At 45.7% G+C, this 23,795-nt stretch overlaps 2 protein-coding genes across 5 annotated transcripts in view; one reads left to right on the top strand and one right to left on the bottom strand.

Moving 5' to 3' along the window:
* Positions 1–8,698, top strand: part of LOC112254629 (6-phosphofructo-2-kinase/fructose-2,6-bisphosphatase 4-like) — a 49,184-nt gene extending 40,486 nt beyond the window's left edge. For all 4 annotated transcript variants that reach the window (XM_042324483.1, XM_042324484.1, XM_042324485.1 and 1 more), the window contains 3 exons: positions 4,916–4,978; positions 7,284–7,348; positions 7,476–8,698. In XM_042324483.1, coding sequence (XP_042180417.1) covers positions 4,916–4,978; positions 7,284–7,348; positions 7,476–7,535 — 188 coding nt within the window. In that variant the 3' untranslated portion in view covers positions 7,536–8,698. The remainder of the gene's footprint in view (positions 1–4,915; positions 4,979–7,283; positions 7,349–7,475) is intronic.
* Positions 8,699–14,701: 6,003 nt separating this feature from the next.
* Positions 14,702–23,485, bottom strand: LOC112254628 (actin related protein 2/3 complex, subunit 4). Its single transcript, XM_024427348.2, has 6 exons — positions 23,413–23,485; positions 18,136–18,254; positions 17,589–17,700; positions 15,610–15,705; positions 15,288–15,458; positions 14,702–15,210 (listed from the first exon to the last, which is right to left on the bottom strand). Exons 1-6 carry the CDS (start codon positions 23,413–23,415, stop codon positions 15,205–15,207), a joined length of 507 nt encoding a protein of 168 aa, XP_024283116.1. The 5' UTR covers positions 23,416–23,485; the 3' UTR covers positions 14,702–15,204.
* Between the last annotated feature and the right edge of the window lie 310 nt (positions 23,486–23,795).

The raw sequence follows: 23,795 nt of genomic DNA, 5'->3' as shown, positions 1-23,795 counted from the left end.
AGAGAGAGGTAGCGAGGGGTCGAGCGAGAGAGAGGTAGCGAGGGTCGAGCGAGAGAGGTAGCGAGGGGTCGAGCGAGAGAGAGGTAGGGGCTCGGAGAGAGAGGTAGGGAGCGAGGGGGGGCCGAGAGAGAGAGGTAGCGGAGCGAGGGGTCGAGCGAGAGAGGTAGCGGAGCGAGGGGTGAGCGAGAGAGGTAGCGGCGAGGGGGTCGAGCGAGGGGTCGGAGCGAGAGAGGAGGTAGCGGGAGCGAGGGGGTGGAGCGAGAGAGGTAGCGGAGAGCGAGGGGTGGAGCGAGAGAGGCAGCGGAGCGAGGGGTCGAGCGAGAGAGGTAGCGGAGCGAGGGTCGAGCGAGAGAGGTAGCGGGAGCGAGGGGTCGAGCGAGAGAGTAGCGGGAGCGAGGGGTCGAGCGAGAGAGAGGTAGCGGAGCGAGGGGTCGAGCGAGAGAGAGGTAGCGAGGGTCGAGAGAGAGAGGAGCGGAGCGAGGGGTCGAGCGAGAGAGAGGTAGCGGAGCGAGGGTCGAGCGAGAGAGAGGTAGCGGGAGCGAGGGGGTCGAGCGAGAGAGAGGTAGCGGGAGCGAGGGTCGAGCGAGAGAGTAGCGGAGCGAGGGTCGAGCGAGAGAGGTAGCGGGAGCGAGAGAGATAGCGAGAGAGAGAGATAGCGGAGCGAGGGCTAGCGAGAGAGAGGTAGCGAGAGCAAGGGGTCGAGCGAGAGAGAGAGGGGAGCGAGAGAGAGGTAGCGAGAGCGAGGGTCGAGCGAGAGAGAGGTAGAGCGAGAGGAGCGAGAGAGAGAGATAGCGGAGAGCGAGGGTAGCGAGAGCGAGAGAGAGTAGCGAGAGCAGCGGAGGGGTCGAGCGAGAGAGGTAGCGAGGGGTCGAGCGAGAGCGAGGGGGTCGAGAGGTAGCGGGAGCGAGGGGTGGGAGCGAGAGCGGCGGGGGTCGAGGGAGAGCGAGAGGTAGCGAGAGCGAGGGGGCGAGAGGGTAGCGGGAGCGAGGGGAGAGCGAGAGGTAGCGAGGGGCTCGAGCGAGAGCGAGGGGGCGAGCGAGGGGGCTTAGCGGGGGCGGCGAGAGCGAGGGGGCGCAGCGAGGGCGAGGGGGCGCAGCGAGGGCGAGGTGGCGAGCGAGGGGGCGAGGGGGCGGCGAGGCGAGGGTGGCGAGCGAGGGGGGCGAGCGAGGCGAGCGAGGGCGAGGGGGCGAGCGAGGGGCGGGCGAGAGCGAGGGGGCGGGTGAGAGCGAGGGGGCGCAGCGAGAGCGAGGGGGCGAGCGAGGGGGCGCAGCAGAGCCGAGGGGCGAGGGCGGCGAGGGGAGCGTCGAGCGGGGGCGAGCGAGGCAGCGAGGGGGCGAGGCGAGCGAGAGCGAGGGGGCTAGCGAGGGCGAGCGAGGGGCGGCGAGGGGGCAGCGAGGGCGAGAGGGGGCGAGCCAGGCGGGCGAGGCGAGCGAGGGGGCGAGGCGAGAGCGAGGGGGCGAGCGAGGGGCGAGCAGGGGGCGAGGGGGCGGCGAGCGAGGCGAGCGAGGGGGCTGGGCGGAGCGAGCGGGCTAGGAGGCGAGAGGGCGAGCGAGGGCGAGCGAGGGGGCGAGCGAGGGGGCGAGCGAGAGCGAGGGGGCGGCGCGGGGGCGAGCGAGAGCGAGGGGGCGCTTGAGCGAGGGGGCGAGCGAGAGCGAGGGGCGCAGCGAGGGCGGGCGAGGGCGAGCGAGGGGGCGAGGGCGGAGCGGGGCGGCGCGAGAGCGAGCGGGGGCGAGCCTAGAGCGAGAGCGAGGGGCGAGCGAGAGCGAGGGCGCAGGGGGCGGGGGCGGCAGGCCAGGGCTTGGGGGGCGAGAGCGGGCTTGAGCGGCGCGAAGGAGAGCAGGGGGGCCAGCGAGGCGTTCAGGGGGCGGCTTGTTCGAGCCGGGCGATTGCGAGAGCGAGGCGCGGGCAGCTGAGAGCCTAAATTGCGGCCGGGGGCTTGAGCGAGGGCGAGGCGAGCGGGGCGAGGGCTGGCGAAAGGGGCAGGGGCGGGCGCGAGCGAGGGGGCTAGGCGAGGGGGCGAGCTATGAGCGGGCGGGGGCGAGCGGAGGGGGCGAGCGAGAGCGAGGGGGCGAGCGAGGGTCGAGCGAGGGTCGAGCGAGAGCGAGGGGTCGAGAGGGAGAGCGAGAGGGAGATCGAGAGCGGAGAGGGTCGAGAGAGAGAGCGAGGGGGTCGAGAGGTAGAGGTCGAGTGAGGGTTCGAGAACGAGAGAGAGGGTTCGAGAACGAGAGAGAGGGGGTCGAGAGCGAGAGAGGGGTCGAGAGAGAGGTCGAGAGAGAGAGAGAGGTCGAGAGAGAGAGAGAGAGGTCGAGAGAGAGAGAGAGAGGTCGAGAGAGAGAGAGAGAGGAGGTCGAGAGAGAGAGAGAGGTCGAGAGAGAGAGAGAGAGGAGAGAGAGGTCGAGAGAGAGAGAGAGAGAGAGAGGGGGTCGAGAGAGAGAGGGCGAGAGAGGGGGTCGAGAGAGAGAGAGAGAGAGAGAGAGAGAGGGTCGAGAGAGGTCGAGAGAGGTCGAGAGAGGTCGAGAGAGAGGTCGAGAGAGGAGGTCGAGAGAGAGAGAGAGAGGTCGAGAGAGAGAGAGAGAGTCGAGAGAGAGAGAGAGGAGAGGTCGAGAGAGAGAGAGAGGTCGAGAGAGAGAGAGAGAGAGAGAGAGAGGTCGAGAGAGAGAGAGGTCGAGAGAGAGAGAGGAGGTCGAGAGAGAGAGGTCGAGAGAGAGAGGTCGAGAGAGAGAGAGAGGTCGAGAGAGAGAGAGAGGTCGAGAGAGAGAGAGAGAGAGAGGTCGAGAGAGAGAGAGAGGTCGAGAGAGAGAGGTCGAGAGAGAGAGGTCGAGAGAGAGAGGTCGAGAGAGAGAGGTCGAGAGAGAGGTCGAGAGAGAGGTCGAGAGAGAGGTCGAGAGAGAGAGAGAGAGAGGTCGAGAGAGAGAGAGAGAGAGGCCGAGAGAGAGAGAGAGAGGGGGTCGAGAGAGAGAGAGGGGAGAGAGAGAGAGAGAGAGAGAGAGAGAGAGAGAGAGAGAGAGAGAGAGAGAGAGAGAGAGGTCGAGAGAGAGAGGAGAGAGAGAGGTCGAGAGAGGTCGAGAGAGAGAGGTCGAGAGAGAGAGAGAGAGGTCGAGAGAGAGAGAGGTCGAGAGAGAGAGAGAGGTCGAGAGAGAGAGAGGTCGAGAGAGAGAGAGAGGTCGAGAGAGAGAGAGAGAGGTCGAGAGAGAGAGAGAGAGAGAGAGAGAGAGAGAGAGAGAGAGAGAGAGAGAGAGAGAGAGAGAGAGAGAGAGAGAGAGAGGTCGAGAGAGAGAGAGAGGTCGAGAGAGAGAGAGAGGTCGAGAGAGTCGAGAGAGAGAGAGGTCGAGAGAGAGAGGTCGAGAGAGAGAGGTCGAGAGAGAGAGAGAGGTCGAGAGAGAGAGGTCGAGAGAGAGGTCGAGAGAGAGAGAGAGGTCGAGAGAGAGAGAGAGAGAGAGAGGCCGAGAGAGAGAGAGAGAGGGGGTCGAGAGCGAGAGAGAGAGAGGGCCGAGAGAGAGAGAGAGAGAGAGAGAGAGAGGTCGAGAGAGAGAGGTCGAGAGAGAGGTCGAGAGAGAGAGAGGTCGAGAGAGAGAGGTCGAGAGAGAGGAGAGGTCGAGAGTCGAGAGAGAGAGAGGAGGTCGAGAGAGAGAGAGAGGTCGAGAGAGAGAGAGGTCGAGAGAGAGAGAGAGGGTCGAGAGAGAGAGAGAGAGAGGTCGAGAGAGAGAGAGAGAGAGAGAGAGAGAGAGAGAGGTCGAGAGAGAGAGAGAGGTCGAGAGAGATGAGAGGAGGGTCGAGAGAAGAGAGGTCGAGAGAGAGAGAGAGAGGAGAGGTCGAGAGAGAGGGGAGGTCGAGAGAGAGGTCGAGAGAGAGGTCGAGAGAGAGGTCGAGAGAGGTCGAGAGAGGTCGAGAGAGAGAGGTCTCGAGAGAGGTCTCGAGAGAGAGAGAGAGGTCTCGAGAGAGAGAGAGAGAGAGAGAGAGAGAGGTCTCGAGAGAGAGAGAGAGAGGTCGAGAGAGAGAGAGAGGTCGAGAGAGAGAGAGAGAGAGAGAGAGAGAGAGAGAGAGAGAGAGAGAGAGAGAGAGAGAGGAGGTCGAGAGAGAGAGAGAGAGAGAGGTCGAGAGAGAGAGGTCGAGAGAGAGAGAGAGGTCGAGAGAGAGAGAGAGGTCGAGAGAGAGAGAGAGGAGAGAGAGAGGTCGAGAGAATGAGAGGTCGAGAGAATGAGAGGTCGAGAGAGAGAGAGAGAGAGGGAGGTCGAGAGAGAGGTCGAGAGAGAGGGGTCGAGAGAGAGAGTCGAGAGAGAGGTCGAGAGAGGGTCGAGAGAGGTCGAGAGAGAGAGGTCTCGAGAGAGGTCTCGAGAGAGAGAGAGAGAGAGGTCTCGAGAGAGAGAGAGAGAGAGAGAGAGAGAGAGAGAGAGGTCTCGAGAGAGAGAGAGAGGTCTCGAGAGAGAGAGAGAGAGGTCGAGAGAGAGAGAGGTCGAGAGAGAGAGAGAGAGAGAGAGAGAGAGAGAGAGAGAGAGAGAGAGAGAGAGAGAGAGAGAGAGAGAGGTCGAGAGAGAGGTCGAGAGAGAGGTCGAGAGAGAGGTCGAGAGAGAGGGAGAGAGAGAGGGAGAGAGAGAGGTCGAGAGAGAGGTCGAGAGAGAGAGAGAGAGAGAGGTCGGGAGATCGAGGGAGGGGTCAGCCAGGCGTCACCAGGCCAGGTAATACGCCCCAGTGACCAGGGGGACTGGGGAAGGCCAGGGGTCAAAGGGGCAGGTAATACGCCCCAGTATTACAGCTTAATTTATACTATAAAACAAACATTTTTCAGAGTGAGTGTTCTGCATGTCCTGTTCACCTGTCATGATCAGATAAGCATTGGTATAGGATTGCATTAGCTCTAATACAACTAAATTGAATCTATTTAGGCATTGTTGTACGTTCTGTTTTTGTTCTTCAGAGGAGCTGCCTTACCTGAAGTGCCCTTTGCACACTGTACTGAAGCTGACACCTGTGGCTTATGGTGAGTACACTATTGTCAATAACTGCATTAAAAGTGTATTAGTAACACAGCGTAAGAGTTCAGTGACATGCTTTATTCCATGTATATTTACTCCAATGACATGTATTCATCCCTTGGATTCGGATCTCCTGGATACTTTTAATCCAGTACCACTGTTTAAATGTACAGTAGTCGTGTTAGGCCAGGATTCAATCAGGTCAGCGTTAACCCGCGGTAACTGGCAATCACATAGCATGTCATTGTTTTTGTTTAGGCAATGTAGGATCTGTCAAATCCACAAACGGCTCCTGGCATTATACCTGTCGCGGACATTTCCATTGGATGCACATTGGTAGTCACATTAGTAGAATTCCCAAGTAGCCGTGTTACAAGTTCAAACACTGGAATGTGTGATGTTATCTACTCCTTCATTAGGCTGATTTAAATCCTTATTATTTAATGATATTCAATTTGAGTGTAATTGCTTCTACAGTCCCTTCAGAAAGTGTTCAGACCCCTTGACTTTTTCCACATTTTGTTACATTACAGCCTTATTCTAAAATGGATTAAATAAATAACAATCCTCAGCAATCTACACACAATAACCCCTAATGACAAAGCGAAAACTGTTTTTTAGCTATTTAGCAAATGTACTAAAAATAAAATCCTTTATTTACATAAGTATTCAGACCCTTTGCTCTGAGACTCTAAATTGAGCTCAGGTGCATCCTGTTTTCATTGGTCATCCTTGAGATGTTTCTACAACTGGATTGGAGTCCACCTAGGGTCAATTCAATATATTGGACATGATTTAGAAGGCACACACCTGTCTATAAGGTCCCACAGTTGACAGTGCATGTCAGAGAAAAAACCAAGCTATGAGGTCGAAAGGAATTGTCCGTAGAGCTCCGGGACAGGATTGTGTCGAGGCACAGATCTGGGGAAGGATACAACATCTTTTGGGCAGCATTGAAGGTCCCTAAGAACACAGTGGCTTCCATCATTCTTAAATGAAGGAAGTTTGGAACCACCAAGACTTCCTAGAGCTGGCCACCTGGCCAAACTGAGAAATCGGGGGAGAAGGGCCTTCGTCAGGGAGGTGACCAAGAACCCAATAGTCACTGACAGAGCTCTGGAGTTCCTCTATGGAGATGGGAGAAACTTCCAGAAGGACATCCATCTCTGCAGCACTCCACCAGTCAAGCCTTTATGGTAGAGTGGCCAGACGGAAGCCACTCCTCAGTAAAAGGCACATGACAGCTCACTTGGAGTTTACCAGAAGGCACCTAAAGGACTCTGACCATGAGAAACAACATTCTCTTCTCTGATGAAACCAAGTTTGACCTATTTGGCCTGAATGCCAAGCATCATGTCTGGAGGAAACCTGGCACCATCCATACTGTGAAGCGTGGTGGTGGCAGCATCATGCTATGGGGATGTTTTTCAGCGGCAGGGACTGGGAGACTAGTCAGGATCGAGGAAAAGATGAACGGAGCTAAGTACAGAGAGATCCTTGATAAAAACCTGCTCCAGAGCGCTCAGGACCTCAGACTAGGGTGAAGGTTCACCTTCCAACAGGACAACAACCCTCAGCACACAGCCAAGACAACACAGGAGTGGCTTTGAGACAAGTCTCTGAATGTCCTTGAGTGGCCCAGCCAGAGCCCCGAATTGATCCCGATCGAACATCTCTGGAGAAACCTGAAAATAGCTGTGCAGCAACGCTCCCCTTCCAACCTGACAGAGCTTGAGAGGATCTGCAGAGAATATTAGGAGAAACTCCCCAAATACAGGTGTGCCAAGCTTGTAGTGTCATACCCAAAAAGGCTTGATGCTGTAATCACTGCCAAAGGGGCTTCAAGAAAGTAATGAGTTAAAGGTCTGAATACTTATGTAAATGTGATATTTACGTTTTTTTATTTGTAATTAAATTTGCAAAAAAATCTAAACCTGTTTTTTATCATTATGGATTGATGTCAGGGGAAAAAATTAGGCTGTAGCAAAATGTGGAAAAAGTATAGCCTACATTTTCTCATTCTTAACTTCTAACGTGGGTGGGATGGGTGTGGCTTCGTGACAAAGAACACAAGAACAGTTGCTTACTAATTTGACATCTCCAGCGCTGTTAAACCTGCAATTGTAGGTTACTGTGGGGTAACACTGATCTAATTGATCCCTGGCCTTAGTCTATGTATTAAACAGTGTACTGCTGCTGCCCTCTAGTTTTCAAACAAAGTAACATAAAAACACATTTGTCCTCAATCTCTTCCCTTTCTATTTCTGTCTCTAACTATTGTTTTGTTTTCTTCTCTTCCTGTCCCTGTAGGCTGTAAAGTAGAGTCTGTCTTTTTGAACGTGGAAGCTGTGAACACCCACAGGGACAGGCCAGAGGTAGGTACCCCAGACAAGTGGACCTCACTGGGCTTGCACTCTAAAACAGAGCGAGTAAGAGGTTCAGGGTCAGTTGGACTAACCTTATCTGTGTCCTAGTGCTGACTGATCTCTTTTCATTGTACAGAATGTAGACACTTCACGGATGCCGGAGGAAGCCCTGTTCACAGTCCCCGCCCACCAGTGATTAGGGACAGTGCCCAAGACGACAGAGTGACATCACTCACCATGGCCACTTCCTCTACTCAATCAGCAATCAATCCAAATTCCTCTTTTAATTTGTTCCTTGCAGTGGGATTGGGAAAAAAGGCATCCGGATCTTTCATTGGACATATTCCTCGTTCAGGTTCACCTCATCTTTCTCTTTTCTTCTGTGTAATGAAAGTCTAGACAACTGGAATCCAGTTCAATGGTGATTTGCCCCACTATTGGGGTATGTGTGAGAGTGTGTGCATGTGAGTGTGTTTTGTATGTGTGTGAGTGTATATGATCAAGATAAGGACAATCTGATTTGAAACCTATTTTAAATACAGGACATGTGGCTTTTCATCAAATTGTAGAGTTGAGCTTTTCTGAAATCGTGTCTGTCACAGGTAGCCCAATTCTGATCCTTTTCTACTAATTGGTCTTTTTACCAATCAGATTCTCTTTTTACAATCATTTGGCAAAAGATCAGAGTTGGGCTGCCTGTGCAAACAGTCTAAGAACCATATGTTGACATTGTACATTTCTTGTTATTAGTATTTTAGTGTTTGTCCACCCCATTTAAAAAAAATAATAATAATAATAATGTATTTGTTGAATTTCCTATTAAACTAACTATTGCATTACAAGTTTGAGGCTGTGATATGCAGACTCTAAAGCGGGGACACGAATTGTAGCTAGTAATTTTTATGTCTGGTATAAAATCAGGCTGTTCCTATAAAGGCAGTTTTGCGTATCTAACATTTTCAATTAAATTAATCTTCATCTAGTTAAAATCTAAAGAGATTGACAAGTTTGTTTCCATGTTGCATCAGTGATATGCTATATTTAGAATGTTTTTATCTATTGTTCAATGTCTACTAGTGAAGGATACTTTATCTAAAATGCTGCTGTAGTTCAGTAGCACAGGAATAGTTGTTGGTATCATAACAAATCAATTGAAATGACTTCTAATGCCTGTGTAAACGCGTATATTTGTAATGATCACCATAATCAGTTGTCTGTAATGCGTTGAATGTCATTAAATCGCTCACTGGTATTATAGTTTTAAGCATTTTCAGCATGTCTTGTTTGTCAACGTGTCAAGAATATGATTGTCAATGTAAATACCTACATCATCCAAATGTAATAAATATTTTGAGTTAAGTCTCTTGCTGTTGTCTTCTGCTCAAAGTATTCAACTGTTTTGTGTAGTCTTCACATTTTGCTGCCTTAGTTAAGGACCAGTAGTAAATTACATAATGTACAGTTGAAGTCGGAAGTTTACATACACCTTAGCCAAGTACATTTAAACTCAGTTTTTCACAATTCCTGACATTTAATCCTAGTAAAAATTCCCTGTTTTAGTTCAGTTAGGATCACCACTTTAATTTAAGCATGTGAAATGTCAGAATAATAGTAGAGTGATTTATTTCATCACATTCCCAGTGGGTCAGAAGTTTACAAACTCAATTAGCATTTGGTAGCATTGCCAAAAGCATTGTCATTGAATTTTGGCCCATTTCTCCTGACAAAGCTGGTGTAACTGAGTCAGGTTTGTAGGCCTCCTTGCTCACACACGCTTTTTCAGTTCTGCCGACAAATTTTATATAGGATTGAGGTCAGTGCTTTGTGATGGCCACTCCAATACCTTGGGTTTGTTGTCCTTAAGCTATTTTTCCACAACTTTGGAAGTATGCTTGGGGTCGTTGTCCATTTGGAAGACCCATTTGCGACCAAGCTTTAACTTCCTGACTGATGTTGCTTCAACATATCCACATATATTTCCTGCCTCGTGCTGCCATCTATTTTGTGAAGTGCACCAGTCCCTTTTGCAGCAAAGCACCCCCTCAACATGATGCCACCCCGGTGCTTCACGGTTGGGATGGTTTTCCTCGGCTTGCAAGCCTACCCCTTTTTCCTCCATACATAATGATGGTCATTATGGCCAAACAGTTCTATTTTTGTTTCATCAGACCAGAGGACATTTCTCCAAAAAGTAAGTTTCCATGTGCAGTTGCAAACTGTAGTCTGGCTTTTTTATGACGGTTTTGGAGCAGTGGCTTCTTCCTTGCTGGGTGGCCTTTCAGGTTATGTCGATATAGGACTCACTTTTCGTACCAAAGTAAGTTCATCTCTAGGAGACAGGACGCGTCTCTTTCCTGAGCGATATGACGGCTGCGTGGTCCCATGGTGTTTTTCTGGCATACTATTGCTTGTACAGATGAACGTGGTATCTTCAGGCGTTTGGAAATTGCTCCCAAGGATGGACCAGACTTGTGGAGGTCTACCATTTCTTTCTGAGGTCTTGGCTGATTTCTTTTTGTTTTCCCATGATGTCAAGCAAAGAGGCACTGAGTTTGAAGGTAGGCCTTGAAATGCATCCACAGGTACACCTCCAATTGACTCAAATTATGTCAATTAGCCTATCAGAAGCTTCTAAAGCCATGACAATTTTCAGGAATTTTCCAAGTTGTTTAAAGGCACAGTCAACCTAGTGTATGTAAACTTCTGACCCACTGGAATTGTGATACAGTGAATTATAAGTGAAATAATCTGTCTGTAAACAATTGTTGGAAGAATTACTTGTGTCATGCACAAAGTAGATGTCCTGACCGACTTGCTAAAACTATAGTGTGTTAACAAGAAATGTATAGTGGTTGAAAAACAAGTTTTAATGACTCCAACCTAAGTGTATGCAAACGTCCTATTTCAACTGTATTACACAGTCAGGGAAAGGTTGAAAATGTCAGTGAAGACACTTGAAGGTTGGTCTACTGCAAGGACAATATTTTAAATGGTCAATAGCTCTGAACTTCAATGACTTAACCTCAAACCAGCTATACATTTTAGAAATTAATATAAACTCAGCAAAAAAAGAAATGTCCTGTCACTGTCTACTGCGTTTATTTTCTTAACTTAACGTGTAAATATTTGTATGAACATAAGATTCAACAACTGAGACATAAACTGAACAAGCTCCACAGACATGTGGGGTCAAAATCAAAAGTAACAGTCAGTATCTGGTGTGGCCACCAGCTGCATTAAGTACTGCAGTGCATGCGGGCTCTTCGCTGGCCATGGCAGAACACTGACATGTCTGTCTTGCAGGAAATCCAGCACAGAACGATCCGTATGGCTGGTGGCATTGTCATGCTGGAGGGTCATGTCAGGATGAGCCTGCAGGAAGGGTACCACATGAGGGAGGAGGATGTCTTCCCTGTAACGCACAGCGTTGAGATTGCCTGCAGTGACGACAAGCTCAGTCCGATGATGCTGTGACACACCACCCTAGACCATGACAGACCCTGCCGGACCCTCCACCTCCAAATCGATCCTGCTCCAGAGTACAGGCCTCGGTGTAACGCTCCCTTTGTTATTTAATTTTCAAACTAAAATGCTTAATTGCATTTCAAAGCATGAATGTATTTTATTCTGTGTGATAGCATGATTTATACAGTAGCGTATATATTGTAATATAGGCCTAACGTTAAGTTATGGTAAGACTAAACAGCACACGCTCTTAGGCCTATAGCTCGATGGTAGTTATACAAGGCTAGTTACTATACAAAGCCTACTAATGATAAAGACATTACTTATAAAAATAATAATAATTGTAATAATTACAAGGAGATCAAGAAAAAGGAGGGTGAGAGCTGCGTGCACATTGTCTGTCACAAACAGGTGCTGTTAGATTACAATATGATTTTTCTGCCTGTTTGGAACAGTGTAAACAGTAAATAAATTAGTAATACCAGTCTGTTCTAACGAGAGAAAAAAAGTAAAGCCTTAATCTTTGCTATGCTTGTAATTAAAAACAGCCGAATCTGTGAAATTGCTTTATCCGACATTATGCCGTTGCATGAAGCTTGGTGCTCACGGAATCAGTAGGCTATTAAACAAACACTCAAACAGGCAACAGAAGCAGGATGTTTTATTTCAAATCAAATTTTCTTTGTCACATACACATTTAGCAGATGTTATTGCGGGTGTAGCGAAATGTGTGTGTTTTTAGCTCTAACAGTGCAGTAATATCTAACAGTAATATCTAACAATTTCACAGCAATAGACAAATATAAAGCAATGGAATTAAGAATATATATTGGGTGAGCAATGTCAGAGCGGCAGAGACTTAGATACAGTAGAATAGGATAGAATACAGTATATACATGTGAGATGAGTAATGAAACATATGTATACATTATTAAAGTGGCCAGTGATTCCAAGTCTATAGGGCAGCAGCCTCTAATGTGCAAGTGATTTAACAGTCTGATGGCCTTGAGATAAAAGCTTTTTTTCAGTCTTTCGGTCCCAGCTTTGTTGCACCTGTACTGACCTCACCTTCTGGATGATAGCGGGGTGAACAGGCAGTGGCTCAAGTGGTTGATGTCCTTGATCTTTTGGCCTTTCTGTGACATTGGGTGCGGTATGTGTCATGGAGGGCAGGTAGTTTGCCACCAGTGATGCCTTGTGCAGACTGCACCACCCTCTGGAGAGCCTTAAGGTACAGTTGCTTTACCAGGCTGTGATACAGCCCGACAGGATGCTCTCGATTGCGCATCTGTAAAAGTTTCAGGGTTTTGGGTGACAAGCCAAATTTCTTCAGCCTCCTAAGGTTGAAGAGGCGCTGTCACCACACTGTGTGAGTGTACCATTTCAGTTTGTCTGTGATGTGTACGCCAAGGACCTTGAAGCTTTCCACCTTCTCCACTGATGTACCTTCGATGTGGATAGGGCGGTGCTCCCTCTGCGGTTTCCTGAAGTCCATGATCACCTCCTTTGTTGACGTTGAGTGAGGTTGTTTTCCTGACGCCACACTCCGAGTGCTCTCACCACCTCCCTGTAGGCTGTCTCGTCATTGTTGGTAGTCAAGCCCACTACCATACTCTCATCTGCATATTTGATGATTGAGTTTGAGGTGTGCATGGCCACGCAGTTGTTGAGAATGTTGGTAGCCTAATTATTCATTTCAGTCACACTTTATTTGGATAGTTCAGATTTTCCATGTCATACTATCAAAACTGTTGATAAGAAACTGCTTGCCAAGGTTACCTTTAGGGCTAGGTTTAGAATTATGGTTAGAGCTAGGGTTAATAGATAGTTGAACATGTTACTCTGTAGAGCATCTACAGATTGACTATCCAAATAGTGTTACCTTAATGTCCAATGGATTTACTGCTAGTAGAGATTTACAGTTATGCGTGCATACATTTTACATAGTGGAGTGGGTTTGATTCCCAGGGTCACCCTGTCCTGGCGTTGCAAATGCCATGGTCTACTAACAGCCATATAAAATTACGATATGAATTCAAACCAAAGCCTACTGGATGGTTGAGGATATTTATAGTATTCATGATGTAGTAGCTAACAAGGTGCCATTCTCATGCAAATCAAATCAAATTTTATTTGTCACATACACATGGTTAGCAGATGTTAATGCGAGTGTAGCGAAATGCTTGTGCTTCTAGTTCCGACAATGCAGTAATAACCAACAAGTAATCTAGCTAACAATTCCAAAACTACTACCTTATAGACAAGTGTAAGGGGATAAGAATATGTACATAAAGATATGAGTGATGGTACAGAGCAGCATAGGCAAGATACAGTAGATGGTACTGAGTGCAGTATATACATATGAGATGAGTTTGTAAACAAAGTGGCATAGTTAAAGTGGCTAGTGATATATGTATTACATAAAGAGGCAGTAGATGATAGAGTGCAGTATATATGTATACATATGAGATGAATAATGTAGGGTATGTAAACATTATATTAGGTAGCATTGTTTAAAGTGGCTATTTCCCATCAATTCCCATTATTAAAGTGGCTGGAGTTGAGTCAGTGTGTTGGCAGCAGCCACTCAATGTTAGCGATGGCTGTTTAACAGTCTGATGGCCTTGAGATAGAAGCTGTTTTTCAGTCTCTCGGTCCCAGCTTTGATGCACCTGTACTGACCTCGCCTTCTGGATGATAGCGGGGTGAACAGGCAGTGGCTCGGGTGGTTGTTGTCCTTGATGATCTTTATGGCCTTCCTGTGACATCGGGTGGTGTAGGTGTCCTGGAGGGCAGGTAGTTTGCCCCCGGGGATGCATTGTGCAGACCTCACTACCCTCTGGAGAGCCTTACGGTTGTGGGCGGAGCAGTTGCCGTACCAGGCGGTGATACAGCCCGACCAGGATGCTCTCGATCGTGCATCTGTAGAAGTTTGTGAGTGCTTTTGGTGACAAGCCTAATTTCTTCAGCCTCCTGAGGTTGAAGAGGCGCTGCTGCGCCTTCTTCACGATGCTGTCTGTGTGGGTGGACCAATTCTTACTAAACTTACTACGCTCTCCACTACTGTTCCATCAATGTGGATAGGGGGTGTTCCCCCTGCTGTTTCCTGAAGTCCACAATCATCTCCTCACTCCGAGGGCCCTCACCTCCTCCCTGTAGGCAGTCTCGTTGTTGTTGGTAATCAAGCCTACCACTGTTGTGTCGTCCGCAAACTTGATGATTGAGTTGGAGGCGTGCGTGGCCACGCAGTCGTGGGTGAACAGGGAGTACAGGAGAGGGCTCAGAACGCACCCTTGTGGGGCCCCAGTGTTGAGGATCAGCGGGGTGGAGATGTTGTTGCCTACCCTCACCACCTGGGGGCGGCCCGTCAGGAAGTCCAGTACCCAGTTGCACAGGGCGGGGTCGAGACCCAGGGTCTTGAGCTTGATAACGAGCTTGGAGGGCACTATGGTGTTAAATGCCAAGCTGTAGTCGATGAACAGCATTCTCACATAGGTATTTCTCTTGTCCAGATGGGTTAGGGCAGTGTGCAGTATGGTTGAGATTGCATCGTCTGTGGACCTATTTGGGCGGTAAGCAAATTGGAGTGGGTCTAGGGTGATATGGTCCTTGACTAGTCTCTCAAAGCACTTCATGATGACTGAAGTGAGTGCTACGGGCGGTAGTCATTTAGCTCAGTACAGTCGTTTAGCATCATACAGTTGTAATATATCTACTATGGCATGTTGCGTAGAAACAAACATTTCATCTGACAGGTCCCAACAAGCTAGCTGGCATTTCGTCCAAATTTACCCAAATAGTTTGATTAATGAATGTGATGTCAAATTTCTCATCATAAAGATAAACAGGTCCAAGCAATACACTATTATGGTAAAATAACACAGCAAAATACAAACAAACAATAAAGGGATTTATTCATCACTGCCAGCACTATTATCACAATCATTTCCATCAATGATAGATAGGGTCTGCTCTGTGTGTATTAACACAAGAAACAGGTGTCGTAACAAAAACTTAGCAAAACAGTCTGAATATAATATTTATATAAAAAAAAAAGAAATAGTTTCAATTATCAGAAATCTCCATGCATTTCCCTGTGCTCATTAATATGGATTAGGATTCTATTTTAAGGACCCGCCCTGATTTAATGCTTTGTTCTAAAGGGCAGAAATTAAACGAGGCTGTGAATATTAAGTATGTACAAACATCAATATTTCTGAGCACAGGGATACCTCAATGACGTAGGGCAACACCCCATTGGTCTAATGCATCTTTACTTTTTTCCATTGCGAATGACTGGTCACAATGTTTTCCCCTCCTCCCTCTCCGTCCTGTCATGCGAACCCCTCAGAAACCATGATGACGGTCGTGATCAGCGTAAGGAATGTTTGGGAATTTTCTTAGAACTGCGGAAGTCAAAAACATGGATGTCAGATAAAACTTAAACTTCTAGGTGAGAAGAACGACAGACATGAAGACTTACATTTTTGAGGAACTCCTCTGCGACGATACGGGCCCTGGCGTTGACAGACAACTTCATCTCGCTGATCTCCTTGTCGATCTCCTCCATGAAGTGGATGACAAAGTCCACCAGCTTGTGCTTGTACATCTGCTCCGTGTGGAAGTTGGTGATGAGGAAACTGATGTCATAACCCTGCGGACGAATAAAGGAGAGAAGGGGGGGGGCTAATAAATCCCAATTCTTACAGAAAATTTTGTCTGAGTGACAAAAAAAAAAAAAAGAATTTGTGTGACCATTCGATGTGATAAGTTTGAGATGTTTGTTGTACCACCAGTCCTCTCACCTCCACCGGTTTCCTCCTCAGGATGAAGAAGTTCTCAGCTCTCATCATCATGAAGCGCATGAATTTATGGCAAAGGATCTTCTCAATCTCATCCGCCTGCAGTGACACACCAATCACAAAGCAGTCAGACTCAGAGCTGCTGTCCTGTGATTGGTGGGTGCTAATAGCCACCAGGTTGTAAAAAAACAACTAATCACAGTAGTAAATGTCATGTCTATGACAAACCAACACAGCCTCACAGAACAGAGAAAGAAAAAAACAATGGTACAGCTGCGCTTCCATCTATGCTCTTCTGGTTGGGTAACGACAACCAAACAAGATAGGCGTATTAAAAATATTATGACCTGGGTGGTTCGAGCCCTGAATGTTGATTGGTTGACAGCTATGGTGTATCAGACCGTATACCACGGGTATGACATTACATTTATTTTTACTACTAATTACGTTGGTAACCCATTTATAATAGCAATAAGGCACCTCAGGGGTTTGCAATATATGGTCAACATACCTTCAGAAAGTATTCAGACCCCTTTACTTTTTCCACATTTTGTTAGGTTACAGCCTCATTCTATAATTGATTAACCCCCAATGTACACACAACATCCCATAAAGACAAAGCAAAACAGGTTTAGACATTTTTTCTAATAAAATAATAAAAAACTGAAATATCACATTTACATAAATATTCAGACCCTTTACTCAGTACTTTGTTGAAGCACCATTGGCAGTGATTACAGCCTTGAGTCTACAAGGGTGTGACGCTACAAGCTTGGCACACCTGTATTTGGGGAGTTTCTCCCATTCTTCTCTGCAGATCCTCTCAAGCTCTGTCAGGTTGGATGGGGAGCATCGCTGCACAGCTATTTTTCAGGTCTCTCCTGAGATGTTTGATTGGGTTCAAGTGCAGGCTCTGGCTGGTCCACTCAGAGACTTGTCCCAAAGCCACTCCTGCATTGTCTTGGCTGAGTGCTTATGGTTGGAAGGTGAACCTTTGCCCCAGGCTGAATCCCCGAGCAGGTTTTCATTAAGGTTCTCTCCGTACTTTGCTCCATTCATCTTTGCCGCGATCCTGACTAGTCTCCAAGTCCCCGCCGCTGAAAAACATCCCCACAGCATAATCCTGCCTCACCATGCTTCACCATAGGGATGGTGGCAGGTTTCCGACAGACGTAACACTTGGAATTCAGGCTAAAGAGTTCAATCTTGGTTTCATCAGACCAGAGAGTCTTGTTTCTCATGGTCTGTGAGTCTTTAAGTGCCTTATGGCAAATTCCAAGTGGGCCTCTATGGACAATTCCTTCAACCTCATGGCTTGGTTTTTGCTCTGTGCCTTTCCAAATCATGTCCAATCAATTGAATTTACCACAGCTGGCCTCCAATCAAGTTGTAGAAACATCTCAAGGATGATCAATGGAAACGGGATGCACCTGAGCTCAGTTTAAAGTCTCATATCAAAGGGTCTGAATACTTATGTAAATAAGGCATTTCTGTTTATAATACATTTCTAAACATTCTAAAAAACTGTTTTTGCTTTGTCATTATGGGGTATGGCGTTTAGATTGCTGTGTAATTGTGTTTATTTAAATAGATTTTAGATTAAGAACAGTCCTTAGCCGTGGTATATTGACCATGTACCACACCTCCTCGTGCGTTATTGCTTAATTATAAATCAGGTAGTTTGGTTTAAAGCTGTGGTATATCAGACAATATACCACAGGTATGACACAACGTATTGTATACTGTTGTAATTACATTAGTAACCCTTTTATAATAGCAATAAAGTACCTCAGGGGTTTGTGGTATATGGCCTACATACCACGGCTAAGGGCACTCCGCGTTGCGTTTTGCATAAGAACAGCCCTTAGCCGTGGTATGTTGGCCATCTTCAGGTATGAAAGTCACCAAAATCAAGCCGGTCAACTGCACCTGTAAAGGACAGGTTATCGACTATACACATTAGAATAAATAATATCCCTGACCTGCTTGACAGCGATGCTGACTCGGACTGAGTTGATGGAGCCCTCGATAAGAACCTTCTCCTTGTCATTACGACTGATGATGACTGGCTGTAGCAGCAACTCTTTACTGCTCCTGAGGGGGATAGCATACACATGCTAGGTCAAACACACTCTCCTGAGGGGGATAGCATACACATGCTGGGGGATAGCATACACATGCTAGGTCAAACACACACATGCTAGGTCAAACACACACATGCTAGGTCAAACACACACATGCTAGGTCAAACACACACGCTAGGTCAAACACACACGCTAGGTCAAACACACACGCTAGGTCAAACACACACATGCTAGGTCAAACACACACGCTAGGTCAAACACACACGCTAGGTCAAACACACTCTCCTGAGGGGGATAGCATACACATGCAAGGTCAAACACACTCTCCTGAGGGGGATAACATACACATGCAAGGTCAAACACACTCTCCTGAGGGGGATAACATACACATGCAAGGTCAAACACTCTCACGCACACATACACACGAACAAACACCGACACTCACCGGACCTCCACCTCTGGCTTGTTATGTCGCTCCACCACCTGAGAGGAGAAGTTCTCCAGACAGAGGGCGGCCTGCAGCGTGGCACGCACAGCGTTGAGGTACGGGCGCAGAGTCGCTGTCTGAGGGAGAGAGGAAAGGGAGTGGAGAAAGAAACGTTAGAAGAGGGAAGCCTCTACCCCTGCCGACCAAATACCACCTCAAGCCACCTACTATCCTCAAACTATTACCTAAATGGCCCTTATCCCGACACCTCTTTACGAGAGGAAAGGTAAAAGTACTGTCAAGCATGCAGACCTAGGATTGTAGCTAGAATTCCTGGCATAATGTTTATTCCATAGCAAAGGCTCATGGCTGGGCTTGGGCTGCAGTGCAGATTTTACACTGATTTCACTGTCACAGAAACTCACCAACACATTAGTCAGTAAAAGTTAAAAAAAGGCCCATCAACCCCATTCAAAAAAATATATGCAAAATCGTTGACTGCTGAACATTAGTGAAATCACCATTAAGATTATATACCCTGCATCCCTCAAATGTAAAGAGGAAGTATATTGACCGCATGAGTACATACTGAAACCCCTAGAATATAGCCTAGTCACGCTGAAGCCTTTCATGGTTTGAACAATTGCACCATTACATTCGTATGCGACTTTAAAAAGTACACCACTGTTTCACAGACTATAATAGATAAGGACAGTGGGCACACATTGGCTCAGGCCTAAGGCCTTACAGCTGTAGAATGCACTGCCACTATTTGCATTTTTCAGGATGAAAATATCTAGCTACTTCAACCCAGTCTGCATCAGATTTGGGCCGAGAAAATATTTCAGTGGACAAGTTTGCAACCCTATGTGTGTTGAGTATAAGGAAGGGAAATCTAGACTCTGGACCTACTTACTGCAAAGCAAAAATAATTCAGGAAAGATGTAGGTGCATAGCTAGTTCTACAATGGACTAAAGGAGTCTAATGTTACTTCTTAATAGTCCAAGGACCTTACATGTTCTGTTTAAAGGTGAATTACCTCTGGAACGTGAATCAATTCTTATATCAAAATAATTTCTAATGCAAAATACATACTTACTGTAACCGGTTTTAACATTTGCAGTCAACAGTATTTTTCAGTGACAACATGTTTATGTGTCTAGCTTCCATTTATACAGGTGTTAGGAGCAGAGGTCGACCGATTATGATTTTTCACCGCCGATGCCAATTATTGGAGGACCAAAAAGAAGCCGATACTGATTAATCGACCGATTTTTTAAATGTATTTGTAATAATGACAATTACAACTATACTGAATTAACACTTATTTTAAATTAATATAATATATCAAAATCAATTTAGCCTCAAATAAAATTAAACATGTTAAATTTGGTTTAAATAATGTTTAAAAAAAAGTGTTGGAGAAGAAAGTAAAAGTGTGTGCCATGTAAAAGTGTGTGCCAATAAGTGCCATGTAAAAATGCTAGCATTAAAGTTCTTTGCTCAGAACATGAACATATGAAAGCTGGTGGTTCCTTTTAACAGGAGCCTTCCCAGGTAAGAAGTTTTAGGTTGTAGTTATTTTAGGACAATTTCTCTCTATATGATTTGTATGTCATATAACTTTGACTATTGGATGTTCTTATAGGCACTTTAGTATTGCCAGTGTAACAGTATAGCTTCCGTCCCTCTACTTGCCCCTACCTGGGCTCGAACCAGGAACACATCGACAACAGCCACTCTCGAAGCAGCGTTATCCATCGCGCCACAAAAGCCACGGCCCTTGCAGAGCAAGGGGAACAACCATTCCAAGTCTCAGAGCGAGTGACGTTTGAAATGCTATTAGCGCGCACCCCGCTAACTAGCTAGCCATTTCACATCGGTTAAACAGCTCAATGCTTGAAGCACAGCGACGAGCTGCTGGCAAAACGCACAAAAGTGCTGTTTGAATGAATGCTTACGAGCCTGCTGCTGCCTACCATCACTCAGTCAGACTGCTCTATCAAATCATAGACTTAATTATAACATAACACACAGAAATACGAGCCTTAGGTCATTAAGATGGTCCAAACTATCATCTCGAAAAACACGTTTATTCTTTCAGTGAAATACGGAACCGTTCCATATTTTATCTAAACGGGTGGCATCCATAAGTCTAAATATTCCTGTTACATTGCACAACCTTCAATGTTAGGTCATAATTACATAAAATTCTGGCAAATTAGGCAGCCCAAACTGTTGCATATATACTGACTGCGTGCAATAAACGCAAGAGAAGTGACACAATTTCACCTGGTTAATATTGCCTGCTAACCTGGATTTATTTTAGCTAAATATGCAGGTTTAAAAATATATTACTTCTGTGTATTGATTTTAAGAAAGGCATTGATGTTTATGGTTAGGTACAGTCATGCAACGATTGTGCTTTTTTGCAAATGCGCTTTTGTTAAATCATCCCGTTTGGTGAAGTTGGCTGTCTTTGATAGGGAGAAATAGCCTTCAGAGTTGGCAATGAGCCAGGTTAGCAGGCAATATTAACCAAATATGCAGGTTTAAAAATATATACTTGTGTATTGATTTTAAGAAAGGCATTGATGTTTATGGTTAGGTACACATTGGAGCAAGACAGTCCTTTTTTGCGAATAAGCACAGCATCGATTATATGCAACGCAGGACACGCTAGATAAACTAGTAATATCATCAACCATGTGTAGTTAACTAGTGATTATGATTGATTTGTTTTTTATAAGATAAGTTTAATGTTAGCTAGCAACTTACCTTGGCTTACTGCATTCGCGTAACAGGCAGTCTCCTCGTGGAGTGCAATGTAATCAGGTGGTTATAGAGCGTTGGACTAGTTAACTGTAAGGTTGCAAGATTGAATCTCCGAGCTGACAAGGTACAAATCTGTCATTCTGCCCCTGAACAGGCAGTTAACCCACCGTTCCTAGGCCGTCATTGAAAATAAGAATGTGTTCTTAACTGACTTGCCTAGTTAAATGAAGCATAAAAGGTGTGTAAAAAAATTAAAATTCAAAAAATTGGCCAAATCGGTGTCCAAAAATACAGATTTCCGATTATGAAAACTTGAAATCGGCGCTAATTAAAAATCGGCCATTCCGATTAATCTGGAGACCTCTAATTAGGAGACGCAGATAGCTAATTAGCACAAGTAGTCGGCTGTCTTCATATTGTTCATAAACACGCACGTCAACAGCTGTGTAAAAATATAACTGATTTTAGAAAATAATTTCCTGCCGATATGAATGTTTAGGTCCTTATGCTTCCAAAGTGATGGGGGTTAATGTTCAGACCTAGCCGACAGGCGGCGATATTGAGGAGTTTCCATCCAAAACGTATTGTAGGCAGCCCCCATGGACCGGTTCGTACCGAAAACATTCTCCATTCAGGGTGCAAAGTCGCCAATTTTTCCTTAACTAGATTTAAAAGACAAAAATATGCCTACTTCTTTTACAAAACACCATTTTCAACCACCATGCTGAAGTGGCTAATGCCTAGGTATGATAGTTCCAGATGTTGTGTATCGCGTTCAGCCAATCAGGTTGCAGCAGTCTGTTTACCCCTAACTGAATGAAGGGCGCAACATCAAGTAGTAGCATTAGCATGGTGGTGGAAAAGTGGTGTTTCATAAAGTACGCATATTTCCACCGTCCGCCCCCCCTCGCCATTAATACATCTAGTTAAGGATGAAATTGATGCCTTTACAGCCTGGATGGAGAATGTTTTTGGTACGAACCAGTCCATGGGGATACGAGTGTATTGCCAGCTGCATACAATGCGTTTGGATGGTAAGATGAAACCCTCAATACCAGATCAATATCGCCATCTGCCGGCCTTTGGGCTAGTTCAGACCAAGCATCCGGGCTCTAACCAAAACACCCCCGTACAGAAGATGACTTATGTGGAATGTAATCTAGAGTCATGATCAGTGGCTAGTGCATAGTTAGCTGGGTCATTCCTACTATGTGATACACACACACACACACACACACACACACACACACACACACACTTTTTATTATTCTATCAGAAAAGGGACATGTTTGACTGGACAGTGCACGACAGAAAAACTAAATTGGTCAAGCTCAGGTACTTACAACATTTTTGGGTGCATTTTCCAGTTTGTTAAGTGCATAATCCTAACAGGGTGGATGTGTTAAACCTAAATTAGCCATAGCTCTGAGTGAGCAAGATTGATCTAGCATAATTGTGAAAACTTGAACAGGACTTTATCTTCTCTATCAAACATATTTTAACATTTTCATTTAAAAAATAAATAAAAAATTAAAAGCTTAACAGGGTGGAAATGTATGAGTGTGACATACAGACTAACATGAACAAATAGATACAACTGTTTTTATATAAAGAAATGACACTTCCTGAATGTGGTGTCATTGTAGGAAGGTTTTTTTTTCTTAAAATGGAGATTTACAACAAACTAACAGGGTGGAAAGTGATAAGGGACACACAGGAAATCTTATCTAAAATAATCATGAAAAAAAAATAATATAAAAGAGACTAACTAAGACTATAAAAAAAACAGATTAAAAAATGTTATGGTTTGATCGAGTGGAAATTGATAAATAACACCTGGGGACATCGCAAAAACGCCTACATCCACTGACAGAAAAAGTGTTTAAGATGCAAAGTTCCCTTTCAGGATACATGTTTTTGGTGTTAAAGGATATTTAAAAAGCCTTTTGGAATCCACAGTTTACACCAAATTAAAACTGATATTTCCTGGGGCCAGAAATTTGGACAACATTTGTGGTCTTAAATACCTAGGCTGGCTGCCTTACTTGCGAGATAGCTAGCAAGATGGCAAACTACCCTCTTCTACCAGCTAGTGTTCGGTATATATTTCAATGGGGCATGGGAATATTTACCCATGGTATTCGTTTTGAATTTACAATCTTGATAGTGACATCCCTGATGCACTACTACAGATACATTTTCGGGTAACTAGCTAAATTGTGTTTATATTTATGAATACATTTGAAAGGATACTTTAGATTACAGTATTTGGCACTAGTTTAAAAAACTTATCTTAGAGCTACATCACTAGCTAAAAACAGATTTCACATTTTGGGTGGGGATGCTAACTAACTAACGTTAGCTACCAAACCAAATCTAGCGATAAACATACGCATTAACGCAGACCTCGCGTAAACCACGAATGATGTCATATTCAATAGACTGCTCATCATATGACTTATGTTGAAATAACGTCGAAATGTCTTTATTTTCATAGTAAACCACATAAATTATCTTACCATTTCTCTATATCCGCTGGGGAGGAGAAGACGGAAGTAGTACACTTGTCATGGCTCTTTCATGACCCTATGCACTAACCGGAACACACCATGTACAAGACTTTATAGGGGAGCCTATATCATTTGGACAAAGATGTTTCTATACAAGTAATGGATTGTATCTAGCAGACACGAACATTGAATACATTCGTTTAATTTATTTAAAAGTATCATATTGTTAAATATGTGGTTTTCATTATTTGTTTACATAATTTCCCAATTTACAAGGATGAGAACATGTTGATGATATCCTTTACGGTTTCAAAATGTTTATGTAAAGGTACATTCTGACAATTTTTTTGGTGTTCTCGTTCTTCATATGAGAAACATCATCAATCTCGAAA

The sequence above is a fragment of the Oncorhynchus tshawytscha genome, linkage group LG07, assembly GCF_018296145.1.
Source record: "Oncorhynchus tshawytscha isolate Ot180627B linkage group LG07, Otsh_v2.0, whole genome shotgun sequence".
In the NCBI taxonomy this organism is placed as follows: Eukaryota; Metazoa; Chordata; class Actinopteri; order Salmoniformes; family Salmonidae; genus Oncorhynchus; species Oncorhynchus tshawytscha.
The sequence above is the reverse complement of the archived record's forward strand: the minus strand, read 5'-3'. Positions and strand labels throughout refer to the sequence as shown.

What these genes read in the sequence shown, in the direction of transcription:
- LOC112254628 (XM_024427348.2), bottom strand. An exon ending in AAGCCAGAGGTGGAGGTCCG is followed by an intron (nt 17,701 to 18,135) that starts GTGAGTGTCGGT and finishes TATCCCCCTCAG; the next exon opens with GAGCAGTAAAGAGTTGCTGC. An exon ending in TCAGCATCGCTGTCAAGCAG is followed by an intron (nt 15,706 to 17,588) that starts GTCAGGGATATT and finishes GTGTCACTGCAG; the next exon opens with GCGGATGAGATTGAGAAGAT.